Below are 23,167 nucleotides of genomic sequence, written 5' to 3' on the forward strand. Positions count from 1 at the left end.
TGATGAATGTATCGGAAATGTATTTTTACATTGATTCGCTATGAATTCTCAATTTAATTAAAAATTTGATGAGTGATTCTGAAATGTACCTTAATTTTGATACGATATGATTACTGAAAATTTAATAAAATTTGATTAATGTGTCAGAAATGTTCTTATTTTTGATACGATATGATTACTGAAAATTTAATAAAATTTGATGAATGTATCGGAAATGTATTTTTACATTGATTCGCTATGAATCCTCAATTTAATTAAAAATTTTGATGAATGATTCTGAAATGTACCTTTTTTTTGATACGATATGATTACTGAAAATTTAATATAATTTGATGAATGTGTCGGAAATTTATTTTTACATTGATTCGCTATGATTCCTCTTATAAATTTGATGTGTGAATCTGCAATTTATTGCGCTTCTAAGTAATTTGACAATTATAAACTCTAGGAGACCCAATGTGCATACAAATGTGAGTTGCTTGAAAGTATAACCATCAATTCGTAAAGTATAAAATATTAATTTTTTTTAAAGTTCTCTTTTCATATCTTTGTCTCTTTTTTTTTATTTCTTCCTTTTTTTAGTCAATCTTATTTTTCCCTCTTTGCTCCCTTAAATTCCAACTCCCACCTTCACGGGGTGGGAAGTGAATGTGATTAGTTAATGGGGTAAATAAGATAGGTATTCATCTAACAATAATAACTTAATTTGGCTTTAAATTATAAATAAAAAGGTAAAAAATTGTAGGCAAAAATTAAATGCGCCCGTCTTTCTTGACTGTAGTACTGTTATAATTAGTTATCATAATACAAATAAAAATAAAGTTTGACCATTAATATTGTTCAACATTTCGTTACATAGCTTCTACAATTAAGCCCTTGACACTTCCTATGCAAAAATATATTTAAATTAAATCCATATTATGCTAGAGAAAGAATTAAATTTGTCGTAAAAGTTCAATATAGTACTGGAATTATTAAATTAGAAAATATATGATATTTTCTCCGATCTTATATATTATATGGTATTTGCTGAAGTTTCCTAATCCTATAGAATAAGGTATATTTTAAAATATCAAATGAATAATATATATGATTTTAGGATTGAAGAATGTTTTTATCTTGGGAGGAGCTTATCAAATCAAATGATTATACACGACCCCTAAATAAATTATGGCATTTGTGACAACAGAAATTGTGAATTGAAAATTATCCTATACAATTCAAATAAAATTATATTGCATTATATGTATTAAAAAATTAAATATTATTTATAACTATGCCATAAAGGTTTTTTAAACTATATTTCCATTATATTCGTATTTGTTTATATTTGTTATATAGAATGTTTTATTGATTATATGCTTATTTTCGCTAATTGCTGTTTTATTCGTTGAAAATTATATCATACATTTTTTATAATTTTTTCCTTCTTTATTCTTCCATCAATATGTAGTTATAATATTCGAATAAAAATATAACACTCATATTCTACAATCTATTTATATTATCGAGTAACAGTTTTAAAATAAAAAGATATAACGCTTGAGGATTATATTTTCGACCACTAAGTGGAGTTGGACTTGCATTTTTATTAACTTCTTTAGTTGTTTTGATAATTTCTAGAGAAGAGTTTGAATACAATTATTCATATCTATCTATAGAAACATAATCAATTTGATAGATTCTTTTCTTAAGATTCTAAAGAGGTGTCAGAAAATTTGAATTATTGATATGCTATATTGAATCAGGGTAACTATCAGAATTCCTGCATAATTATATTGATAATAATGAGATCTAAATATATGTTTCATCGTTAGTGCTTTCATAATTTTCTAGCCAAAATTTGACCTCTAAAAATTTCTTCAGCATTTTACAATCTTTTCATATGACGGTTAAGTAAATTAATAACGTAATTTAAATACACTAATTAAGCACTAAATAATGGTGAAAACCGGATGTATAGTACTCCTATAGTTTTTGTTTTGGCACGTCGCCATTATTTGTTTATTTTTGTTTTTTTCGTGAATAACTTTTTATTCTTAAATTCGGCTACGGAACTGATTGAAGCACTAACCTCTACTAACGAAGCACTAAAGAATGATATAAGTTTCATCGTTAGTGCTTCCAAAAGTTCGGCCAACTTCACGCCTAAATCGTGGACGTCATAGTTTTTATTTAGCTTATAACATTTTTTTATAAGGCGGTTAAATAAATTAATAACAAAATTTAAATACACTAATTAAGCACTAAATAATGGCAAAAACCGGATGTTTAGTACTCCTATAGTTTTTGTTTCGCCATTATTTGTTTATTTTTGTTTTTTTTTGCTAATAACTTTTTATTCTTAAATTCGGCTACAAAACTGGATTGATAGCACTAACCTCTACTAACGAAGCACTAAAGAATGATATAAATTTCATCGTTAGTGCTTCCAATCGACTTTTAAGCGTGAAGTTGGCACAAATTTTTATTTTTGCCTATAACTTTTTTTCCTTAAATTCGGCTACTATACGGATTGAAGCACTAACAAGCACTAACGAAGCACAAAAAATGACATATGATTCATCGTTAGTGCTTCCAATCGTTCGGCCAACTTCACGGAGCTCTATATTAGACATTCTTATTTCATAAGGCCAAAAAGAACATTAAAAATTAATAAATAAATAAAATTAAAAGAGGAAACGAAACGCGCATAAAACGCTTTTTAAAATAATATTCCTATTTATCACGATTAAAACGTGATAATACCGTATTATCATTCTTTAACTTAAAATAAAACCCTAATTTTTTAGTTATCCCTTTAAAACCCCTGAAGATCCCGGATAGTTCTGATCCCTTTAAAAATTACGACATGTATATATTTAAAAATTTTTAAATAAAGATTTCAAATTAGAGTAGAAATAGACACTCAAAAAATGAAAGTGTGCTGGAAAATATCTGACAGCTGCTGACAGATTATTGAAATTTTTTAATAAAATGTTTCTTAATTTTTTTTATAAAAATGATATAAAATATTAAACTGATGGGATTTTGAGTTTGTTCTTAAGCAAAATTTAAAAAAAGGGATCCAATTAAATTGAAAGAAAATTAACCCAATTAAAAAAAATTACCACATATAACGTAAGCGGATATATCATTGGGCAAAAAATAATCCAATAATATTGGAAGAAAAGTAAACCAATAAAAAATTACATTTGTTTCATATGTATTAAATATATTGCTGTTATTAATGATGGTGCATAGGTCTTGTCTCCAACCAGTAACCAAGGTAAATTAGGAAGAAGGTGCAGTGATATATCTTATGGGGGTTTATCATTCTTAATTTGACGTATCCGGATCAAGGAATCGCTTATTTAATAATATGATACAGGTGAGAGACCAGCAGACTGGACAGCCAGGCAAAAATTATATAAAATCCAAGCTGGTCTTAAAAATTTTAAAAAAATTAAAAATTCGGCCAATGAACCGGCTTTTAAAAAATAAATTTAAATTATTTTAATTAATCCGTTAGAAGATCTTAGAAAATTATATAATAGTTAGTTTAATATTCATTTACTGCTCATATCCTCATCATTTAACTTATGAAACAATTTCAAATTATAGACAAAATTATTTAAAATAATGAAAGTTTGAAAATTCCAGCCTAAAAATCCGGGGCGAGCCAGAAAAAATATTCTAGAAAGATTTCGGGCAGGGCTTGAAGAAATAAAATATCAAGGGTAAATATTAGGTAAAGAGGGGGGAAAATTATAGCTAATAAAGGTTAGTTGCAAATTTTTTGGGCGAGGTGAGGGTGGGGGGGGGGCATAGGAACTGAAGTTCAGGTAAAAGGGAGGGTACGAGATTAGAAGTAGGTAAAAATAAAGAGATAGGTCTAATTGTTTTAATCTAATCAGGCCTCGGCCCCAAAAAATTATGTAATTTATATTATCAATTCCGCATCAAATGCCACATCTAATTATATATTATCAATTCCGCATTCAAAGGCCTTTGACAAATTTGTAATTTATGATTAGAAATTTAAATTAAGATTGATGCAATTGTAATTTGACAAAAATCACACATATTTGTTTTATAAAATGTGAGAATTCCTTAATTGTCTAGAATATGGAGACACTTTATCAGCTAAAGCCATTTAAAAAAAATCATAAGATTTATAGAAATTATTAAAGCTTTAGGATTAGTGTTGTTAAACAGCCCGATTCGTGTCGATTTTTAGAAACGACCTGATTAAGGTTTTAACCAAAATATTATTATGTAAACCTCGAGATTTAGTAAATAGAGGTCCAAATCTATCTAGTGGTTTTTTTTTATCCATACACACTAATATACGTAAGGACAACATAGGGATGGGGATGTGATCTGCATCGGGCCTAATTTTTCAAGCCCGGCCTGGCCCGAAATTTTTTTTAAAGTTTTGCCGGCCCGGCCCGAATCCGAAATTTATTTTAAAAAAATTTACCAGCCCGGCCAGGCCTGAATTTATATAAATATAGAAATTAATTTTTATAATTACTTAAAATAAAAGACATATGTTATATAGCGTTTAGTCAATAAATTAAATCAAAATTTTTTATTTTACATAAAAAATTCAATATAAAATTGATAAATTTAGATATATTTAATAAAATTTACAAGGTCCGACCCGACCCGAATTTTTTTTAAAAATATTAGGTCCGGCCCGGCCCGAATATCTTAAATAGAGGCCCGGCCTAACTTTGCAGATCTCTAATGGGGATCACCTCTAAGTCTTAACCTTTAGAATTCTAATAATACATAATGGTTTGAATAACAAATGTATATATGATAAGGGCATTCACACAATATATTTTTTAAATTCCATTCATTTTAAATCTAATAAAAACCCTATATTTTTGTGGCATCCGGGATTAAAATTTTAAACGCACCATTGTAATATTTTTTTTAATATTCTTTATAAATCGCAAAGTTTTATTAACATATTTATTTTAAACAAGCATATGGTTTTGTGGTTTTATTCGTATTTTAGAATTTATTTATTTTTTTAAATAAAATAAGAATTTTGGTTAAATTATGGTATTTCGTTCATCTACTTCTCCCTATCTTTTTAAATCTTATTTCTAATGCGTCATGGCAAGCCCACCAAACTAATCAACTATTTTTCTATCTTTTAAGTTATATTCATAATATAAATTGAATCCAATAAAATATAACATAAAATTAAAAAACTCTATTATTAGAAGTTGAAAGAATAACAATTTTATTAGACGCTTTTTGTGACATTAAATACTTATTTTATTATTTATTATTTTATTTTTTTTAAAATAAAAATCGATAAATTTTAAATAACGGTCATCGAATTGATATTATTTATTTATTTAATTATATTTACTACCCACTCAACCTTATAAATTATTTAATTTGTATAACCTTATAAAAATAACAAAATCAACTTGACATTTTATTTGATTTGCGTTTTTATATTATGTATAAATGAATCAGTTGTTCAAATAATTTAATTACATTATCTGATAACATATCTAGCCATATTGTTATTTCTTTTAAGATGTTACCTGAAATATTCCGTAAAAAGTATTATATTGCTGCAAATTAAATATATTATCTATCCTATATTTAAAATTACTAACATTTACAAGAAATTTTTAATAATTTGAAAAAAAGATTCAGAACTAAAAATATTTGAATTTTAAGAAAATATTTAGTTAACTAAAAGAGATTTTAATTTTCTGAATTTCTATATTTGAGGTAACATAATTTAAGATAAATAGATCAGATTGGAGTATACTTGTTCGAGGTCTCTTTGTGGGCGTCTTTTCGTCTGATTGATAAATATATTGAAGTATTTACCTTTTAGTCTTATAAAATATTTTTATTGGGTATATAATTATCACTTAAATTTAAAAAAAAATAATTAAAATGATTTATTTTTGTAATTTAATATTCGTCAGAACATTGGTTCAGATTCTTATCTTCATGACTCCATGTAGCCTATTAGATCTTTTGTTTATGTATACATTTAATTTTTTTTGTTTTAACTTATATTTAATGAATATATAGTTAAGTCCATAAAATTTAAATATATTATTTAACTAATTCAAACGCTATTTAACTTTTTAGAACTTACAAAAATCTTCATTGAAATTTAAGTAACGTTTTTTTTTATATTAGCAAATTGAAATAGTAATAATGTATGTGGTTAATCTTAAGACAATTTCACTTTATATAGTAAATTCTTTTAATAGTTTATGGTAAAATTTCCTGAAATTCAAATCAAGGGTAAGTGCTCTATATGCTGGGATTCATTTCCGAAAATTCGATATTTCAGATTAAAATTCACGCTCAGTAAATGATATAAAATTGAAAGATTCTAAATCCTCAGGGGAGGTCCATAAGTCATTATTCTAAAAAGACTTGGCATAAGATATAAATTTAAAAAAAATCAAATAATCAATTTGATAAATTGTTTAATAAAATATTTTTCATATTTATCAAGAGAGTCTGTTTGATTTGAACACAAGAATGAAAGTTTGGTTTTAATTTAGCATATTATTCACTTTTTTTTTATGCGAATAAGGTAATTCATATTTTTGAAAATAATTATTTAAAATATTTAATTTCCCAGCTGCTTTCAATCCTGGTTTATCATTCACAATAGAAGTATAATCTTACAATTTTATATTTTTTAAAGAACTTTGTAATACTTAAAAAATTTTCCAACTATTCCCATATAATTATATATATGTATTAAAGATCCATTGCGGCATTCTAAAGAAGTTATCTTTTTTTTAGTATGTCTATGTTATTATAAATCGATAATATTTTTGTTAATAGATTATAAAGTAACTCCAGAGATAATCTTGTTTTTACATGAGCAAAATAAAGTTTAGTTAATCATATTTATGTATGGCTAATGTAATCATTTTCTATTTTTAAAAAAATTTCTATGATAATCTATTGCATATTATATTTAAAAGAATTTTAAACGTTAAAATTTGAATATTGTTAAAAATTATGTTTGTTATGCAAATTAAAAGATTTTAATTTGAATTATTTAAATATTCATAAACAAAATATATAAATTATCTAAAAATTATTCCTCATTTTAAAAAAACCAAATACCTCACGTGGTAAATTCGTTATTTTTATCGTTTGCTCTACGTCGTTAAATCTTAGGTAAAAAAAAGTAGCTGTACATCAATTATGAAAAGCAATTACAATGATAATCACCGCTTACTACAATCCAAATTATATTCGAATCATAATCATCTAGTAAATAATAAAGTTAAAGAATATTCTAAAAAGAGTCAGAGTTTAGCTGAAGAACCATTGCTATCTCTACCATGTAAAAATTATGGTAAGGAAAGTAAAAATTCAAACAAAACAACCAACCATACAAGAAATACAGATTTTAGAGAAAACAATGGTTCGATTATATTGTCCCCCGTTGATAATGAATACCCTCGTTTTAACAAAGCCAAGTCAAAACCTTCGAGATCAAAATGTTCTAATGAAAATGATAATAATACCAATAAATTTAACATAGATCATCATTATAATAAGTATGGATCAGATATATATATTATAGATAATGATAATAGTAATGATAAGGATAAGAATAATAGGGATTACCAAGAACGACGTGCTATAATATTAAACCATAAAAATAATCTTTCCAAAGACTATTTATCAGAGAATTATGTGCACATTAATAAGAATAAGAAAATTAGCGAAGAAAGAAATCATATAATTGTGGATGAGGTTAATCAAAGCCCGCGCAACAGTCTGATAAAGTCGAATCTTATAAAAGATCTAAATGGCTTTGGTAAAAAATATAATAATAATGACAATAGCTATAACCCTGAATATTCTTACAAATCACAATGGGTGGATAACAACACGTGTATCACAGCCAACACCAGTTATTGTAACTTGGAGAATTGGTACGGTGAAGAGGAGACAAATGTTGCGGATAATATTTCAAAATGGCGATCCAAGACAGCGCATAAAATTTTTCCCAACAATGAAATCGGAAAAAGTAACTGCAAGGAAAAGTGGATTTTTGAATACTTGGATACGTGGCCGGTATCGACGCAACATAATTTTAAAGAAATCGATAGAACGCCTATTTTCCTTAAATTTTTGTTTTACATGAAAATAATATCCCTCAAAATTTGCTGCCTAATTATAATCGTGTTTTCCTTGATATCGCCCATAATGTTTATTGCCGTACCGTCTACGTTATCTTACATAAGAATTAATAATATGATTGGTGTTTCAAATGTTACAATATCATCCGACGCCCTAAATTGGACTAATTTATTGAATGAAACAAAATTTAAGACAAGTAGGGCATCCAATTCTAATCAAACAATTAGTAAAAATGATAATAAATTGGATGATAAGTCTTCTAATACCAGTCTCCGAAGGATTGAAAAATTGAGGAAAAATATTGATACCTATATTCGAAAAAATTATAGAAATAAATATATGCGGAGAAAATTCCACAATAAAATTAATAATAAACGTAGGCACATGGAATACGTTACAAATCACGAAAATAATGATGGTATAAATACTTTTTATATTGAGCCACGAGATAATCAGGAAATATTTAGCAACCAACGTCATCTACCACCGATAAATACCAAGTATTTAATTATGGATCACTATCATGTTTGTTCGTATTCAAAATTTAAACTCTGGAAATCGCGGATGTGTGCATCTCTCTTTAGTCAATGTAATGTATCATGCCAAGGCGAATTAACCTTTTTACTGGTTAAAATTATAATAATCGTTTTTTTGACATGGAAGATTAATTCAAAATATTCGTGCCTTAAAAACTCACAATTAAACGCAAAAAATACTGTGGACAATCATGACAAACCAAATTTACTAAATAAATTTATTTATATATTCCACTTTGCTCCTTCTCAAAATGCAAACAATAGGTTTATTTTACCGTATAGGTCATCATTAAGTTACATTAGATTAAGTTTATTATTGGTTTTGGTATGTTACATAACTTTTTACTGGGTATTCTTTGCCACCAAAATATTGCTACCAATTCTATCAGAATATCCAAGCATCATAGACCATCAACATCAAATAAATAACATCACGGAGGAATACGATAACGATGCATATTATAAATTTGACGATATAGTTAAATATTCGGATTCTTTTACGAATTGTTTAATTTTGATATACGTTCTCTTTTCAATACTCATAATCTTTAATAGCGAAACTTGGGACCATGATAATATAATGTTCTCCGCTAAATGCACCCGCGCCTTTGATGGAATATCAAAAATTTATCATTTACCATCGTGTAGTATACAAAAGGCCGCTATGTTATTACTCGATTTTTATCACAAAGATTACCCCTATCATGATCCTTACCGATATTCCGACAATACCAAATTAATGACCAATAAAATAAATGAGGAAATAAAGAACGTCACTCTAGAAAACCAGAATAATATTAGGAAAATAAATATTGACTTGCGAAAGGACCTCATAAGAAATAATGACAATAAAAAAGTTCATGAAAAATATATTTCTAAAAGTTACCTAAATAGTAAAGGTTCAGCTTCAGAAATTTTACCATCAGAAATCAAACATCATCAAAAATATTTTGACTTTGAAACCTTAAATAGCCGTAACAAATGTTTGAATCCTATAATCGATAGTCATTCTAAAGATGCCATAAAATGTGACCTCTATGAAAATAATAATCCCCAATCAGTTTATAATCTAAATAGTCGGATTAATTGTCATGATATCAACAATTCCAGACAATATATTCATAATGTAAATCACTGCACAGTTAAAAATAATAATAAAAATTTAGGTAAATCACGTTTAAATGATGATAAATTATGTGAACAAACTACTTCGAAAGAAAAGATATTGTTCAAAAGGGATAAAAAAATTTCATCCCCCATATGCCATAATAAACGATTTTACGACGAAGAAGATTATGAATTAAAGGTGAAAAGGAGACGGGCTCGTTTGATAACCTCTGCGGAAGAAGCATTTAATAACTTTGATCGTGTAAGCAAAGAATCTCTTAATTCTTTATCCAACAGACAATCGATGGTCATCAATGTATCATCTTCCAACACACATGCTCAAAAAAAATTGCTAGGAGTCGAAGGTTAGTTTTTTTTAAAAATATTTATTAGAAGAATATAAAATACTTTAACTCTTTAAAGTCCAACTTTTTTTAATAAGGAAAGAAAATTTTTTTTTAAAATAAATTCATTATTTATACACCCATTTAATGGAAAATTTATGTTTAAATTTTATATTTTAAAAAAATTAATGATTCTATATGGCATCTATGGGCGCCAAAAAACAAAAATTATGTTTTTTAGAATAAAAATGCTAGCATTAATAAATATTGTCAGATTATAAGTACAATCAACAGGTAATAGCAGGTATATCATAAAAACTAAAAGAAATAGAACCTTTGAGGATATAGTAAAACATATTAAAATACAAGCATAGCCTATTTTAGCCTGAGAATTAATAAAATACGATTGAAATTATTATATAATTATATTGTAATGTCAAATTAATCATTAAGCTTTCGGTTATAAAATAACATCTTAGTTGATGATGTCAAATCAGCTCACAGGACTTTAAAGACGTTTTTCCTATAAAACACTTTTTTAATAAATTATATTACTCTATGGTCTCGTTTATAGTATATATAGTAAGGGAGACCGGGGCTCTCCGGTGGGTGGGATAAAAGGGCAAACGGCAATAATTTTTTATCTTTAGGGTTAATAGTTTCAAATTTGATTCTTTTTTTAAATAATATTTATCAAAAAACAATTTTTTAGCCTTTTCACCAATTTTTCTTTTAAGTATTTTTTGCATTGAGGAAAATATACTTCTTATATGCCATATTGCCTATAGACTATGGATTAAACATGATCGACTAAGGTTTCTAATTTATTTAGAAAGGTTTCTAATTTATTTAGAAAGGTTTCTATAGTCATTTAAAATCTAACTCACTACCACAGTGGTTAAACTTCAGAGGGGAAAAGGCAAGTAAAGGAGCATTAAATTAAATTGCATAAGAAAAATTTATTAAAATCGAAAAACGATTAATTAAAAAATTAACGAAAAATTGGAAATAGTGCGGAAAAAGTCATAACCATAGTAATGGATGAAGCGTACCAAATGTCCTAAATTACCCATATTGTGAAGATTAATTTTTTAAAAATATTTATAATTTTTAATAATGTGAATTAAATTTGATATTTCCCATCTTACCCTGAAGGACTTGCCATCTTACCTAGGGTCATTAATAAATAGTAAAAAAAACACTGCTATCCAATGATACAATTAGTTTTAAAAGAGAAAAATGCAGTATAACCCCGCCCCCCCCCTTAGCCGTGATTCAAGTGATGCTTCATTTATTGCTAAACGATAGCATAGGTATTTTTTAAATTACGCATCACTTGAATGACATCGCGATTATTATTAACGAGACTTAAGTTTAAGATTTAAAGTGATAAAGTAACAAGATATGGAAAGAGTTAAAATTAAATTGAAAATTCCTTTTCCAACATTGTTACTATTTTCAAATTTATTAGAAAATAAAATGATAATGAAAGTTGAAGAAATAGCCCAAGCTATATTCCCATCGCTCGTCAAGAATATGCACAAATTCATCAGATTAACAAAACAACAATCATTTTACAATATCAATATGATATTGGAGCATTTAGCCAAATTCATTAAATACGATATGGGTCCATATTCATTTGTGGATCAATATATTAACCCAGGTTTAGCCTTAAATTCTGAGCATTCTCTTTTATATTAGAAATTATATATTATAAGTAATATGAGTGATCAAATAATCCTTAAACATGTATTTGTCTGACTAATATTTCAGTCAATCCGTGTAATTTAAGTTTAATTTTAATAAATAAACTAAATTTTACTCAAAAGTTCATGATTAAATTGCCTGAAATTCGCAGGATAAGTGTTCTACACACAATGAAATACATTTTTGCAAAATTGGATCTGCATATTAAAAAGTGCATTTAACAATTTACTTTACTATTTTATTTAAAATATTTATTTAGCCCGTTTAAATTTAAAAAATCTGACTCTGTCAGAAATGTATTCCAGTGTGTATAAAATATCTACCCTATAGATTTGAGACAATTTAATAAAATATTAACATAACTTGATTTCGTATATTGTAGGAAGACATTTTATCTTTATATAACTATGTTAGGAAATATTGTTAGAATAATATGGGTAAAAAAACAGTATTCTATTTAAATATAGTAAAACGTGTTTAATTTGGGCTCTTGATAATTCGGGAAATTCCCTAGTTTGACCATTGTTAGTCTAAATTAAATTCCTATTAACTACTATTAGAAAGTAAAGAACTTGATAAATTTGGTATCTGTCTAAGTTCAGCTAAAATCTTGGTGGCATGGCCCAAATTAGATATATTTTACTCAATTTTTAAAATTGAAACTATATTTTTTAAAAGATGGGATTGGGTATTTATAGTCCTTCATAAGCTATAATCCTTCTAATTTTTAAATCTCTCTATGAATCATTTTAGAGGAGGGAACAATTAAATTTCGGCATTCTCGCAAAAATTACTCATTTAATAAATATAAGCCTTCCCCTATCAATAATTATTGGCATATTTATGAATATTTTAGCAAAATGTCTTATATAACTTATTTTAAGAATGGATAAATGTTTTTATAATGATAGTTAAAATTTATTGAAGGACTAGCCTTTTTAGCCTTCGCCATTTTTTTACTCCTATTTTGACCTCTTGGAATTTGACCTCATTAGGAAATTTATAAATATTCTATCTAATAGCGATAGTAAGGTATTCAAAATTATATTTAAAAAAAAAATTGGTACACTAGCAATAGCTAGTTATCCAATTATCGTGATGGAAATTTTTTTTATTAGCGTTGAATGCAAATTTTTAAAATTGATCAAAATCAATTCATGTTTTTAAATTTCATAAATATATCTTGGATAGTAAATATAAATAAATTTTGATTTTTTTTATATAAAAATATTTTTATTTAAAAAATTCCTTATTTTTAAATTTAAAGTCGAAAACGCGTTTTTTAACATATATTTTTATTATTTTTCATTAAAAAAACTTTAAATTTTAATAATAAAATTAATTTACCCCTGTTCATACAGTACAACTAATGGGTCAAAAATTTATAGAAAAACAAAAACTATTCCAAGAATAATTCTAATGTTTAATTATTCTTATATACAAAATTCAAAATTTGGATTTCTGTGAATATAATTATTCAAAAAAAATTTCAAATTAATTTATTCTTAAAAATACCTAAATTCATCACAGTTATTTTATTAGATTTTTAATTTATTTTTTTCGATGAACTTAATTAGTTTTAAAATCTCTTAATATGTCTTAATTAGTAAGAATATTTTATTTCATTTAATTTTAAAATCGGTACATTAATCAATCAATCACTGGATTATTATTAAATCTTGGTCATACATTACATTAGAATGTTAAAATTATTAAGCGTGCTTGATATTATTATTTTATCTTATTCATTTAATGTGTACTAAATATTCTTATTTTTTCTTCTAAATTTACCAAACATTCTCTTTATTATTTAAAATCTATGTATTGATTCTTGTGGAGATTGTTATATATTAGTTAGAACTTAAAAAAAAGATTTACATCGTATTAAATTTAAAATGCACACTTAAATTATTCATGGATATTTTTTAAAATAAATAGTTAGTCCAAAAACCATTTTTTTATAGTAGAATTTTCACCGAGCACTATAATGGGTCTTAATTTGATAAGGTTAACTTTTATTACAGTTTTTTTTAATTTATCGTAAAATTGATTTTTATTGTCTCATTTGCCTCGAATTAGAAACCTGTTTTTAAACTTATGATAAGGGTTGACGGTATAGTTGCTATTAAGTGTAAAACTCATAATTAAAGGTCTTAAAATGATGTATTTTTGTTTATTTGTCGTTATATAATTATAATATTGTCTTTTTAGTCAATACCATTCATAATGAAAGATTGAATCAAGCTTTGCAGGATTGGATAGTAATCTGTGAACAACCACTCACATCAACTTTAAAAGATTCAACCATATTTCAATTAAGAAAAGATTCGATGAAACTTTTTATTGAAGTTAAATGTATGCCGAAATATATATTACACGAACATATTTTAAATCCAAATCTCGATAACTTTTATTATACCATCGATTCAAAAATTATAGTATGACAAATATATTTTTTACAAATAATTTTTATAAAAAATACTTTATAGTATTATTGGAAGTCTAGAATTTAACCGATTTCTAAAAAGGCGAAATTAAGATTTTAGAGTAAAAATATATTACATAAGTCACGAGGTTTGGTCAAAAGACCTTTAATTTGGCTAAATCGAGGTTTCGATAACACTGAAAACGCTAATACAAATGAATACAAGTTGTTTTATATATTATTAATTACATAAAATAAAAACTGAAAATAATATTTTTTATTAAATTTAGCTGGTTGCTACATATTAGTTATTTTTATTTTGATTTAAGAGATCATGTTCTTTTGTAAATAATGTATTTATGATAATAAATGTCTTGGGAAGGCTAGCTCTGAAAATACTTACTAAAATAAAAAACTAATTATTATGCATAAAATCATGTTAATATTCAAAAAGTAAAATGATTTCGAATAAAGAAGCAATGGTATTTATTTTTCATATATACACTTGTAGTTAATTAAAATACTATTTTATTCTAATCGATATTAAAGTCTGGAATGAGATTATATAAATTTAAGGTATGAAAAAAATCTTTCCAAACCATAAAAAGAAATGTGAAAACATTTTTCTACCTTAATTTATAAATTATTATAAATAATATGAACTGAAGAATTTATCATTGATGAAAATTGTATATTGAAAATCAGAAATATTAATTTATGAGTAAATTTAATGATACAATTTTAATTTTTGTATTTACATCTAATGAGATTGAGAGAGTAAAATAAAATTCACGAGGAAAATAGAATGGAATTGCAATACTTCTTTATATTGTGGTAATTAAATTTTTTCTATTAATTTTATTAATTGCTTTTAAAATTTTTCGATAAGCAAGAACGCTTTGTACACTAAAAGTGCATTTCACTGGAGGATGGTATTGTAGTGTTGAATCTGATAAATAAGGTCTTAGTTCTGAAATTTATTGAAAATATTTAATGTTTTATCGTTTGTTTGAAAATAAGGCTGTGTCCAAAATCTAAAAAATATAAATAAATAAATTTTGAAGAAAAAAATAACATAAGCTATTTTTAATTTAAAAATAAAATAGTGTTCTAAATCATTTTCCGTCATTTACAAAAATTTATATTTTTTAAAAACATAATAGAAATTAATAAATTTATTCAAAATTTATTTATTTAAGTAATTTTTATGAAAAATCTAGTATGTTTTTCGTATTTTTTTGTTATTTTTGATTTTTTTTAGTTATGTTTTCTTTATTACTTTTTTTGTTTTTTTATAAAAAAAATAATGGAAGATTTTGGACATGTTTCATAATTTTATTAATTTGCCAAAATTTATAAATTTTGAGGTTTTTTTCAAAACATTTTAAACACAGCCTAAACAATCATCGTCCGGATTTTCTATAATTTTTCATCAAAAAAAAAGATTATATTAAAGACTCTCTGTTCTGAAGCTTCTATATTTTTAAAATTTCTACGAGTTTCTTAAATTATGATACAAATCTATTTTTAATCATTTTATTCTGTGAGAGCATTATCCAATAATTATTTCATGTGGCCCAAAATATTGTGGAGAAAATACCGATCTTACATATGCTTAAATCTAAAAGGATCAAAATATAAATATAATAAATTTGACGATAATAAGTAAAATCATGTTAAACATTATATTTTTTAATTTGAGTATTATCGTTATTGTAGGTTTCAAATAATCCATGCATGTTATCCTCATTTTCTAAAATGAAAAATGTGATGGCTATTGGTTTGGCTCTATGATCTATTAAAATATCTTTATATTATTTATTTTGATATTTTATTAAAGAATTAAAATTGAAATACGAATTGTAATTAGTTCATGGCAAAAATTTGTCACCTGAGCTCGAACTATCAGATATATACATCTAGAAAATAATATATAAACTTAATCAATAAAAAAAGAAGTCATATTTGAGCTGAATGCTAAAAAATCTTTATAGGGAACAGCTGAGCTGTGTGAAATTGAAATCTCTTACTTAAAAAAAAATTAATTTGTTTTTAATTTTAAAAAATTGTAATTTTTTTCAAATGGAATTTAAATTTTTTAATTGAATAAATATTGAAAATTAAATCTTTTTTAACTTTTTAAATTTCATGTAAAAAACGAACGCCTTCATCAAAATAAAAGAATGTGCGCACGTTCAAGATTTGTCTAAAATAAAAGGAGTTCACCATGTTTTTTCAAAAAAACGAATTCAACGGTAATTTAATTTAAATGCTACATGTATTTATTCTGTAGAAATTAATTTTAGATAAAAATCTTATATTTTTTAATATAAAAGTTTAAAAAAATGAAAATTTGGAAATATGAACAATACTTCGTGGTACTTTTTAGCCTTTCGCAACTCATATGTAATTTGAAAATACATTTTTCAAATATTAAATGCATCATATTTAAATTTATCTATATTATATATATCACGCCACGCGGAAGAAGTTTTATTTACAACTGTCAAATAATTTACTAAAACAAGTCAGCCATATAATATTGTCATTCGTGATCCTAGACCAACTCATGGTTTCTGCGTTCTTAATATATAAATTGGTTAATACACATTAAAGGTCTGCAATAGGAGGTTTTTTAGCCATTTTTAAGAAAATTTAACTCTCCAGCCCAATCCGCCCACAGTTAAAAAAATATACCCTCCCGCCCATAAGTTTAAAATTTTTTGTCCGCCAGCCCATTAGCCTAAAATTTTTTACCCGTCCGCCCATTATATAAAAAAAATTTAACCCATGCCTCCTTTAAAATTTAAATAAGTTCATTCTTTCAATTTTTTTTAAAATCTAATTTTAAAAAATGATTGAGTTTCAGCGCTATACACCCCTACAAAAAAGTTTTATAATTTAGGAAATTGCTATATTAAGCAAAAAAAATATTCAATTTAAATTACGTGTAAGGAATTTATTTGATTTAATAAAATATTTAAAAATATAAATATAAAATTAATATTTATTGATATTATTCCTAATTATACAAAAATAATAAATAATCCACGTTTTCTGGTTTCACGCACGTTCTTTTTTTGTTCTATAAACCTTCCAGCAATGTTAATTCCTCGTACAGAGGAAGGACTGGTTAATCTTGATAGCTTGGAAAAAATTTTTCTTGTCATTTCCACCAGTAGGATATCCGTTTGAAATATATCCTCTACTTAAGTGGATATTTAAATAAAAGTGAAACCATTAATAATAAATAAAAAAAATATTTAAATTAATTGTTTATAAATGATAAACTTAAATTAAATAAGTGGGCTAAAATCTCGCTAAATTATACAAAACCTCGCTACTTTAAGATTTTAATATTTTGTTATGTCATTAGGTAAGTTGCTCTCCTCTGTAACAGCTACACCTTCCCATCTGTTGTTTAATTTTGACGTGGATACTATCTATTTCAAACATTGCATTTATAATTTAATACCTTTAATTGAATTATCTTTGCTTTTGGAGAAGCGGGTAAAATCAGATTTTCATCCAGATATCAAATAACAAATAAAAGTTGTAAATTTTTTAACCCACCAACCCATAGTTTAAATATTTTTCTTAACCCGCCCAACACTTCTTTAAAAAATATAACCCCATCGCCCGCCCACTTAAATAGGCTGGCTGGTTAAGAACCCGCGCAGTGCAAACCTCTAATACATACCCCGTCAAAACCCACCCCAGATTTTCACATTTAATTTCAGTATATCAAATTTATGATAAAATTAAGATTATTATTTTTTATTTAAAACTGATATTGAGTTTGAGTTTGAGTAATTTTATAAAATATTCTATTAGGTGGCGTTAAAATTAAAATTTGCATTTAAAAATTTCCATAAGCATTGTTTCTTAAAAACATTTAAGCGTCGTATTAAGATACATTTATAGTTTTTCAAATCTTAAGGCATATTCTTTTTATTCTTTTATAAATATTTGATAAGGAAATACCTGCCCCGGAATCAAATTATCCCGGTCTCTCTTAGATACAAAAAATAATAACAGACTTGACTATAGAAACTATTATATATTTTAGAAATTGATATTAAAATCGTATATTTAGTAGGTAGGGCTTTAAATTTTCAAGGCAATCGAGTATTTTTAAAATCTATAAATTTTAGACAATTCTGGGTTATAGTTTTTAATTTATTTAAAAATCTATACACCAAAATAATATAAATTAAGAGTAGGAGAGCCCGGAGATCTTATGAGCCCGAGCTTCTTGTGAGCCTTGAAGTTTTCCCCTAGAGTTTTCAACCCTAATGATTAATTTTTTAACCAAATGGCTATAATTTTTTTAATATCGGATCACATATAAAATTTTTATAGCACAATATATGATTTATACCCTCAAAAGTAACTTTTTAAATTCTGCAATTTATCAAATAGAAATAATAAACGTTTTAATTATCCAAAAACTATCTTATATAAAAGATTAAACTCTATTCTATATAAAATTATTCTTATTTGAATAAAAAATATGTTTAAACTACCATAAAATTAGGTCTTTAAAGATAGGGTCTGGGGCTATTTTTTTTTGCTTATTGAAATGAAATTTGAATATGGTAAGAAAATCATATTAGAAAGAAGAAACAACTAATAAATGATGAGATTATTCATAAATTTAATAAAAACCTTTCCTTGCTAGTATGGGGAAAACAAACTTAGGTTACGCAACAAAGATATAAATCAAAATTAATGAAACAACAAGATTTCATATTATAAGACAGATATTCAAAAAAGTGAAAGAAACTATATTTATATTACATTATCCAATTAATATCTAAAATGTTTATTGGTCTTTGTCCCATCTAAATGGGCATTTTTGGCATGGATCTATTGCAATTTTAATCAATTCTTTATTTTTTTAAATTGTCATTAAATTTCACTAATTTTTTTAATAATTATTTTTCATTATAGCTTATTTTTTCAATAAAGTAGTTATAATAATATAAATATCATTTTTATATTTAAAAATAATTGATATTAGAAGCTTAAAAACGCGTCGTGGGAAAGTTCCTTCCCCGGGTGTAGCTCATCCTTTCCCAAATCTTTTTCAGAAAATTAGTATTGTTAAAAAAGGTATAATTTTTTAAAAATTATTTTTATGTATAGCATAAAAGTAAGTAAATGAAATAAAATGAGATATTATTTATTCAATATTATCAAGGAGGGCCGAAAAAAAGAAAATTTTTTCAAAGAAAGGGCGGGCTACCCTCTGCAGATCTCTTTTATATATTGTCAAAATATAAATAAATTTTTCCGTCGTTTTTTATAGGTTGTATTTTTCTCTGAAAAGATTTAAATCTCCCGCATTTCCCACATTGATACATGGATTTGGAATCCATTCTGATATCTAAGGTTCATCAATATTTATGAACATTAAATTTGATAAATTATTTACTCTTATACGCTCGTTTATCCACCATGATCAAAATCATAAGGTGAAAGCTCCTTTCGTACTCGGAAGTCCTGCAAAATAAAGTATTCACAGTGTTAATAATTTTTTTAAATTTATCATTAGGAAATATCATCGATACTAGGTTCATAGGCTAATTTTCTTTTAGAATTAAAAAAATATCGGATAGGATTTCTAAAATAAAAAAAATAATTTGTTTCAAATTCATTCAAATATTTTATACTCGTTTTGAAAGCTATCCATTTAACGGAATTGCATATATTTTCTAAGAGTATTATAAATTGGTCTATTATTTATCTCAGAGACCTTCAGAAATACCATTTGCACGGCCCGGCCCGGATTTTTTTTCAAAAATTTCTATGGCCCGGCCATTAAAAAAAAAATTTTTTGGACCCAGCCCCACCCAGATTAAAAAAAAAATTTTTTTTAAGTCCGGCACGGAGTATTTTAAAATTATATTCGACCTGGTATATACAAGAGACCTGCAGGCCCGGCACGTCCCGACCCGGGTACCAGGGCCAGGCCGTATTTAAATTTTTAAAATATACCCGGGCCAGGCCGTAAAATTTTTTTAAAAAATTTATACAACATGAATTATTATATTCGTCAATTAGATATGGTAATAATGATTATATATAGATATGATTTATATAATGTTGGGTGAAAGTTAACACTAGCTAACACTCATAGTATCTATTACTACATAATATAAATTTTCCTGCCATGGAATAAATACGCAAAGGATAATAGGTAATAAATACATTATAATATAATATATGTTATTTTTTAATAATTAAAATATAAGTTTTATTTTTTTTATAAATACAATTAACATAGTATATTCTCAAAATATTATTTACACAAATTTTTTATAGTATCAATTTATAATATACTAAATATCTGTTTAGAATAAAAAATAAATTAATATGTAAAGCTCAGATTTGCAAATTATTTTAAAACATAATATTTATAATTATTGGTTTAATAATTTTAATTATAATTTATAAATTAATTTTGGCAGCATACATAATAATTTGACTTGAATTTAGAATTCAAGCCGTACGGCTCAAGTTCAATACTCTAGTTTTGACTTGAGTTTAAGACTCAAATTCAGACCTCGAGTCGTAAAAATGAGTCGAGTTATTGCGATCGACTTGAAAGTTCGACTAATTAATAAAACTAATCACCAACTAATGTTTATTTGTTATTCCTAATAATATTCGCGATTCTTATAACTTCAGCCAAATCGATATATTTTTTTGAAAAATATTGCATAAAATTGTTGTATAATAAATAATTTATTAATTCATTTCAATGAAAAGTATTGAATTTACCTCGTATTTCTCCAAGGGAATTCGAAAAAGGCTCTTCTGGATAAAATGCATAACAGCTTGAAATTGATATCAAAGGCTTAATCGTGTCGGGCAGGCTTTTGCAGTTTCTTTCTTCTTGTAGTAACTCAGAAATAATTATAAACAAGTTCTGTCTATTTGGTTATCTGAATATTTCATATACAAATGGAAGGGGTAAAATTAAATATTGATAAATCTAAAATTTAATTCTTATTTTCATAATATTAAAATATGTAAAATTTAAGTTAATTAATTAAATTTTTTAAATGATATAAATTTATATAATATTTTTGTTTTTCTTAAAATTATATATATTTATATAATATTTTGTTTTTCTTAAAATTATATATATTTATATTATCATTGTTTATGGTTCCACGTCTTTATAGAGAAACCATCATAGAGAATGTATTTTATAGAGAAACATTTATAGAGAAAACAATTACAGAGAATGCATTTATAGAGAATTGTTTTTTAAAGAATGTAGTTTATAGAGAATGTTTTATAGAGAATGTTTTATAGAGAATGTTTTATAGAGAATGTTTTATATAGAGAATAATTTTTATAGAGAATTAATTTATAGAGAATGATTTTATAGAGAATGATTTTATAGAGAATGATTTTATAGAGAATGCCGTTTATAGAGAATGGTTTTATAGAGAATGTCGATTATAGAGAATGATTTTAAAGAGAATTATTATATAGAGAAAGTCCTTAATAGAGAATGACTTCAAAGAGAATGATTTTATAGAGAATGTTGTTTATAGAGAATGATTTTAAAGAGAATTACTTTTATAGAGAATTATTTTGTAGAGAATTACATTGTAGAGAATTATTTTGTAGAGAATTACATTGTAGAGAATTATTTTATAGAAAATTATTTTCTAGATCTTGAGAGAATATTATATAGGGGACAATTATAGAGTTCAAAAAATTTATGCGGGATTTGAAAAATATATCAAAATTAACATTTTAATAATACAATTCAGTTTATTTGTTGTATTTTTTCGATGACTTTAGTTTGTTTCAACAATGGTTTTTTGTAAAATCTTTTTAGATCATATCAAGGTTTATGATTATTAACTCAGCTAAACCAAACCTGAAACGATTTGTTAAATATGTATTAACCGTTATTAAAGAGAATCTAAACTGAACCAACCATTTTTAAAATTTTTATATATTGCATTATATGTCAGCTACCTAAATTAGCCTATAGAAGGGTTCTTAACTCTAATATAATATGACGGACGAGAATCTTGATTTTAATTTTAATTAAGAAAAGGTTTTAACCAGTTGTTTGGGTAAAAAATATGTCAAATTCCCGTTCGTTTTGCGTTTCGGAACACGTTTCTAAATATAATTTTCTTTCTATTTTATTATACAAATTTTATTCATAAATCTTTTTAATATAGATAACTAAGAATTCATTAATCTCTAACATTTAGATGTATGCGATGGCTTTAATATTTTGAGTGTCAAAAAGTGCCGATCTTTATTTGGGGTTCCACATATTTATAGAGAAACCAATATTTTTGATTTAATAGAAGCACCATAATTTTGTCCTTCCTAAAAAACCAAAACCGTAAATTGAAGGTTTCTATATAAGATATTATAGCGAATGCATTACCGCAAATTCATTATCGCGAATGTATTATAGCGAACGCATTATCGCGAATGCATTATAGCGAGTATAATACAGCGAAAATATTATAGCGAATGCATTATCGCGAATGTTTTAGCGCAAATGCATTATCGCAATGCATTATCGCGAATGCATTATCTCAAATGAATTACATCAGTTGCGATATCGGGAATGGAGTTTGATGAAAACTACAATTTTATATTTATCGGCCTTTAGACAGACTTAGTTGAACGTGGAAATTAAGTTAAAGTCGGGCTTGTGTCTAAAAATTTTTTTTTTAAAATAGGGTTAAGGCTTTTGATTTTTATGACTCAAAAAATATAAAAGATTCTAAGCAATAAAATAGATTTCTCTAAAGATTAGGGTAAAGGAATTAAATTTTTATATTAATTGATTGTTTAATATGCGTTTAGATATATTTTTCAATTAAATTTGGGACAGGACAGGCTCA

General features: G+C 25.4%; 1 protein-coding gene and 1 long non-coding RNA gene across 2 annotated transcripts; both read left to right on the top strand.

Moving 5' to 3' along the window:
- Window positions 1-346: 346 nt before the first annotated feature.
- Window positions 347-1,178, top strand: LOC135929732 (uncharacterized). Its single transcript, XR_010572635.1, has 3 exons — window positions 347-506; window positions 1,036-1,057; window positions 1,100-1,178. It is a non-coding gene; the product is annotated as an uncharacterized LOC135929732 (long non-coding RNA).
- Window positions 1,179-5,557: 4,379 nt separating this feature from the next.
- On the top strand, window positions 5,558-14,289 carry LOC135930190 (beclin-1-like protein A). The gene is made up of 4 exons (XM_065466971.1): window positions 5,558-5,571; window positions 7,174-10,156; window positions 11,607-11,801; window positions 14,057-14,289. Exons 2-4 carry the CDS (start codon window positions 7,201-7,203, stop codon window positions 14,287-14,289), a joined length of 3,384 nt encoding a protein of 1,127 aa, XP_065323043.1. The 5' UTR covers window positions 5,558-5,571; window positions 7,174-7,200.
- Window positions 14,290-23,167: the final 8,878 nt, after the last annotated feature.

The sequence above is a fragment of the Gordionus sp. m RMFG-2023 genome, chromosome 5, assembly GCF_954871325.1.
Source record: "Gordionus sp. m RMFG-2023 chromosome 5, tfGorSpeb1-WG-v2, whole genome shotgun sequence".
Taxonomy (NCBI): Eukaryota; Metazoa; Nematomorpha; class Gordioida; order Chordodea; family Parachordodidae; genus Gordionus; species Gordionus sp. m RMFG-2023.

What these genes read in the sequence shown, in the direction of transcription:
- LOC135930190 (XM_065466971.1), top strand. Translation starts at nt 7,201, where the DNA reads ATGAAAAGCAATTACAATGATAATCACCGCTTACTACAATCCAAATTA. An exon ending in AAAATTGCTAGGAGTCGAAG is followed by an intron (nt 10,157 to 11,606) that starts GTTAGTTTTTTT and finishes CAAATTTATTAG; the next exon opens with AAAATAAAATGATAATGAAA. An exon ending in GGATCAATATATTAACCCAG is followed by an intron (nt 11,802 to 14,056) that starts GTTTAGCCTTAA and finishes TTGTCTTTTTAG; the next exon opens with TCAATACCATTCATAATGAA.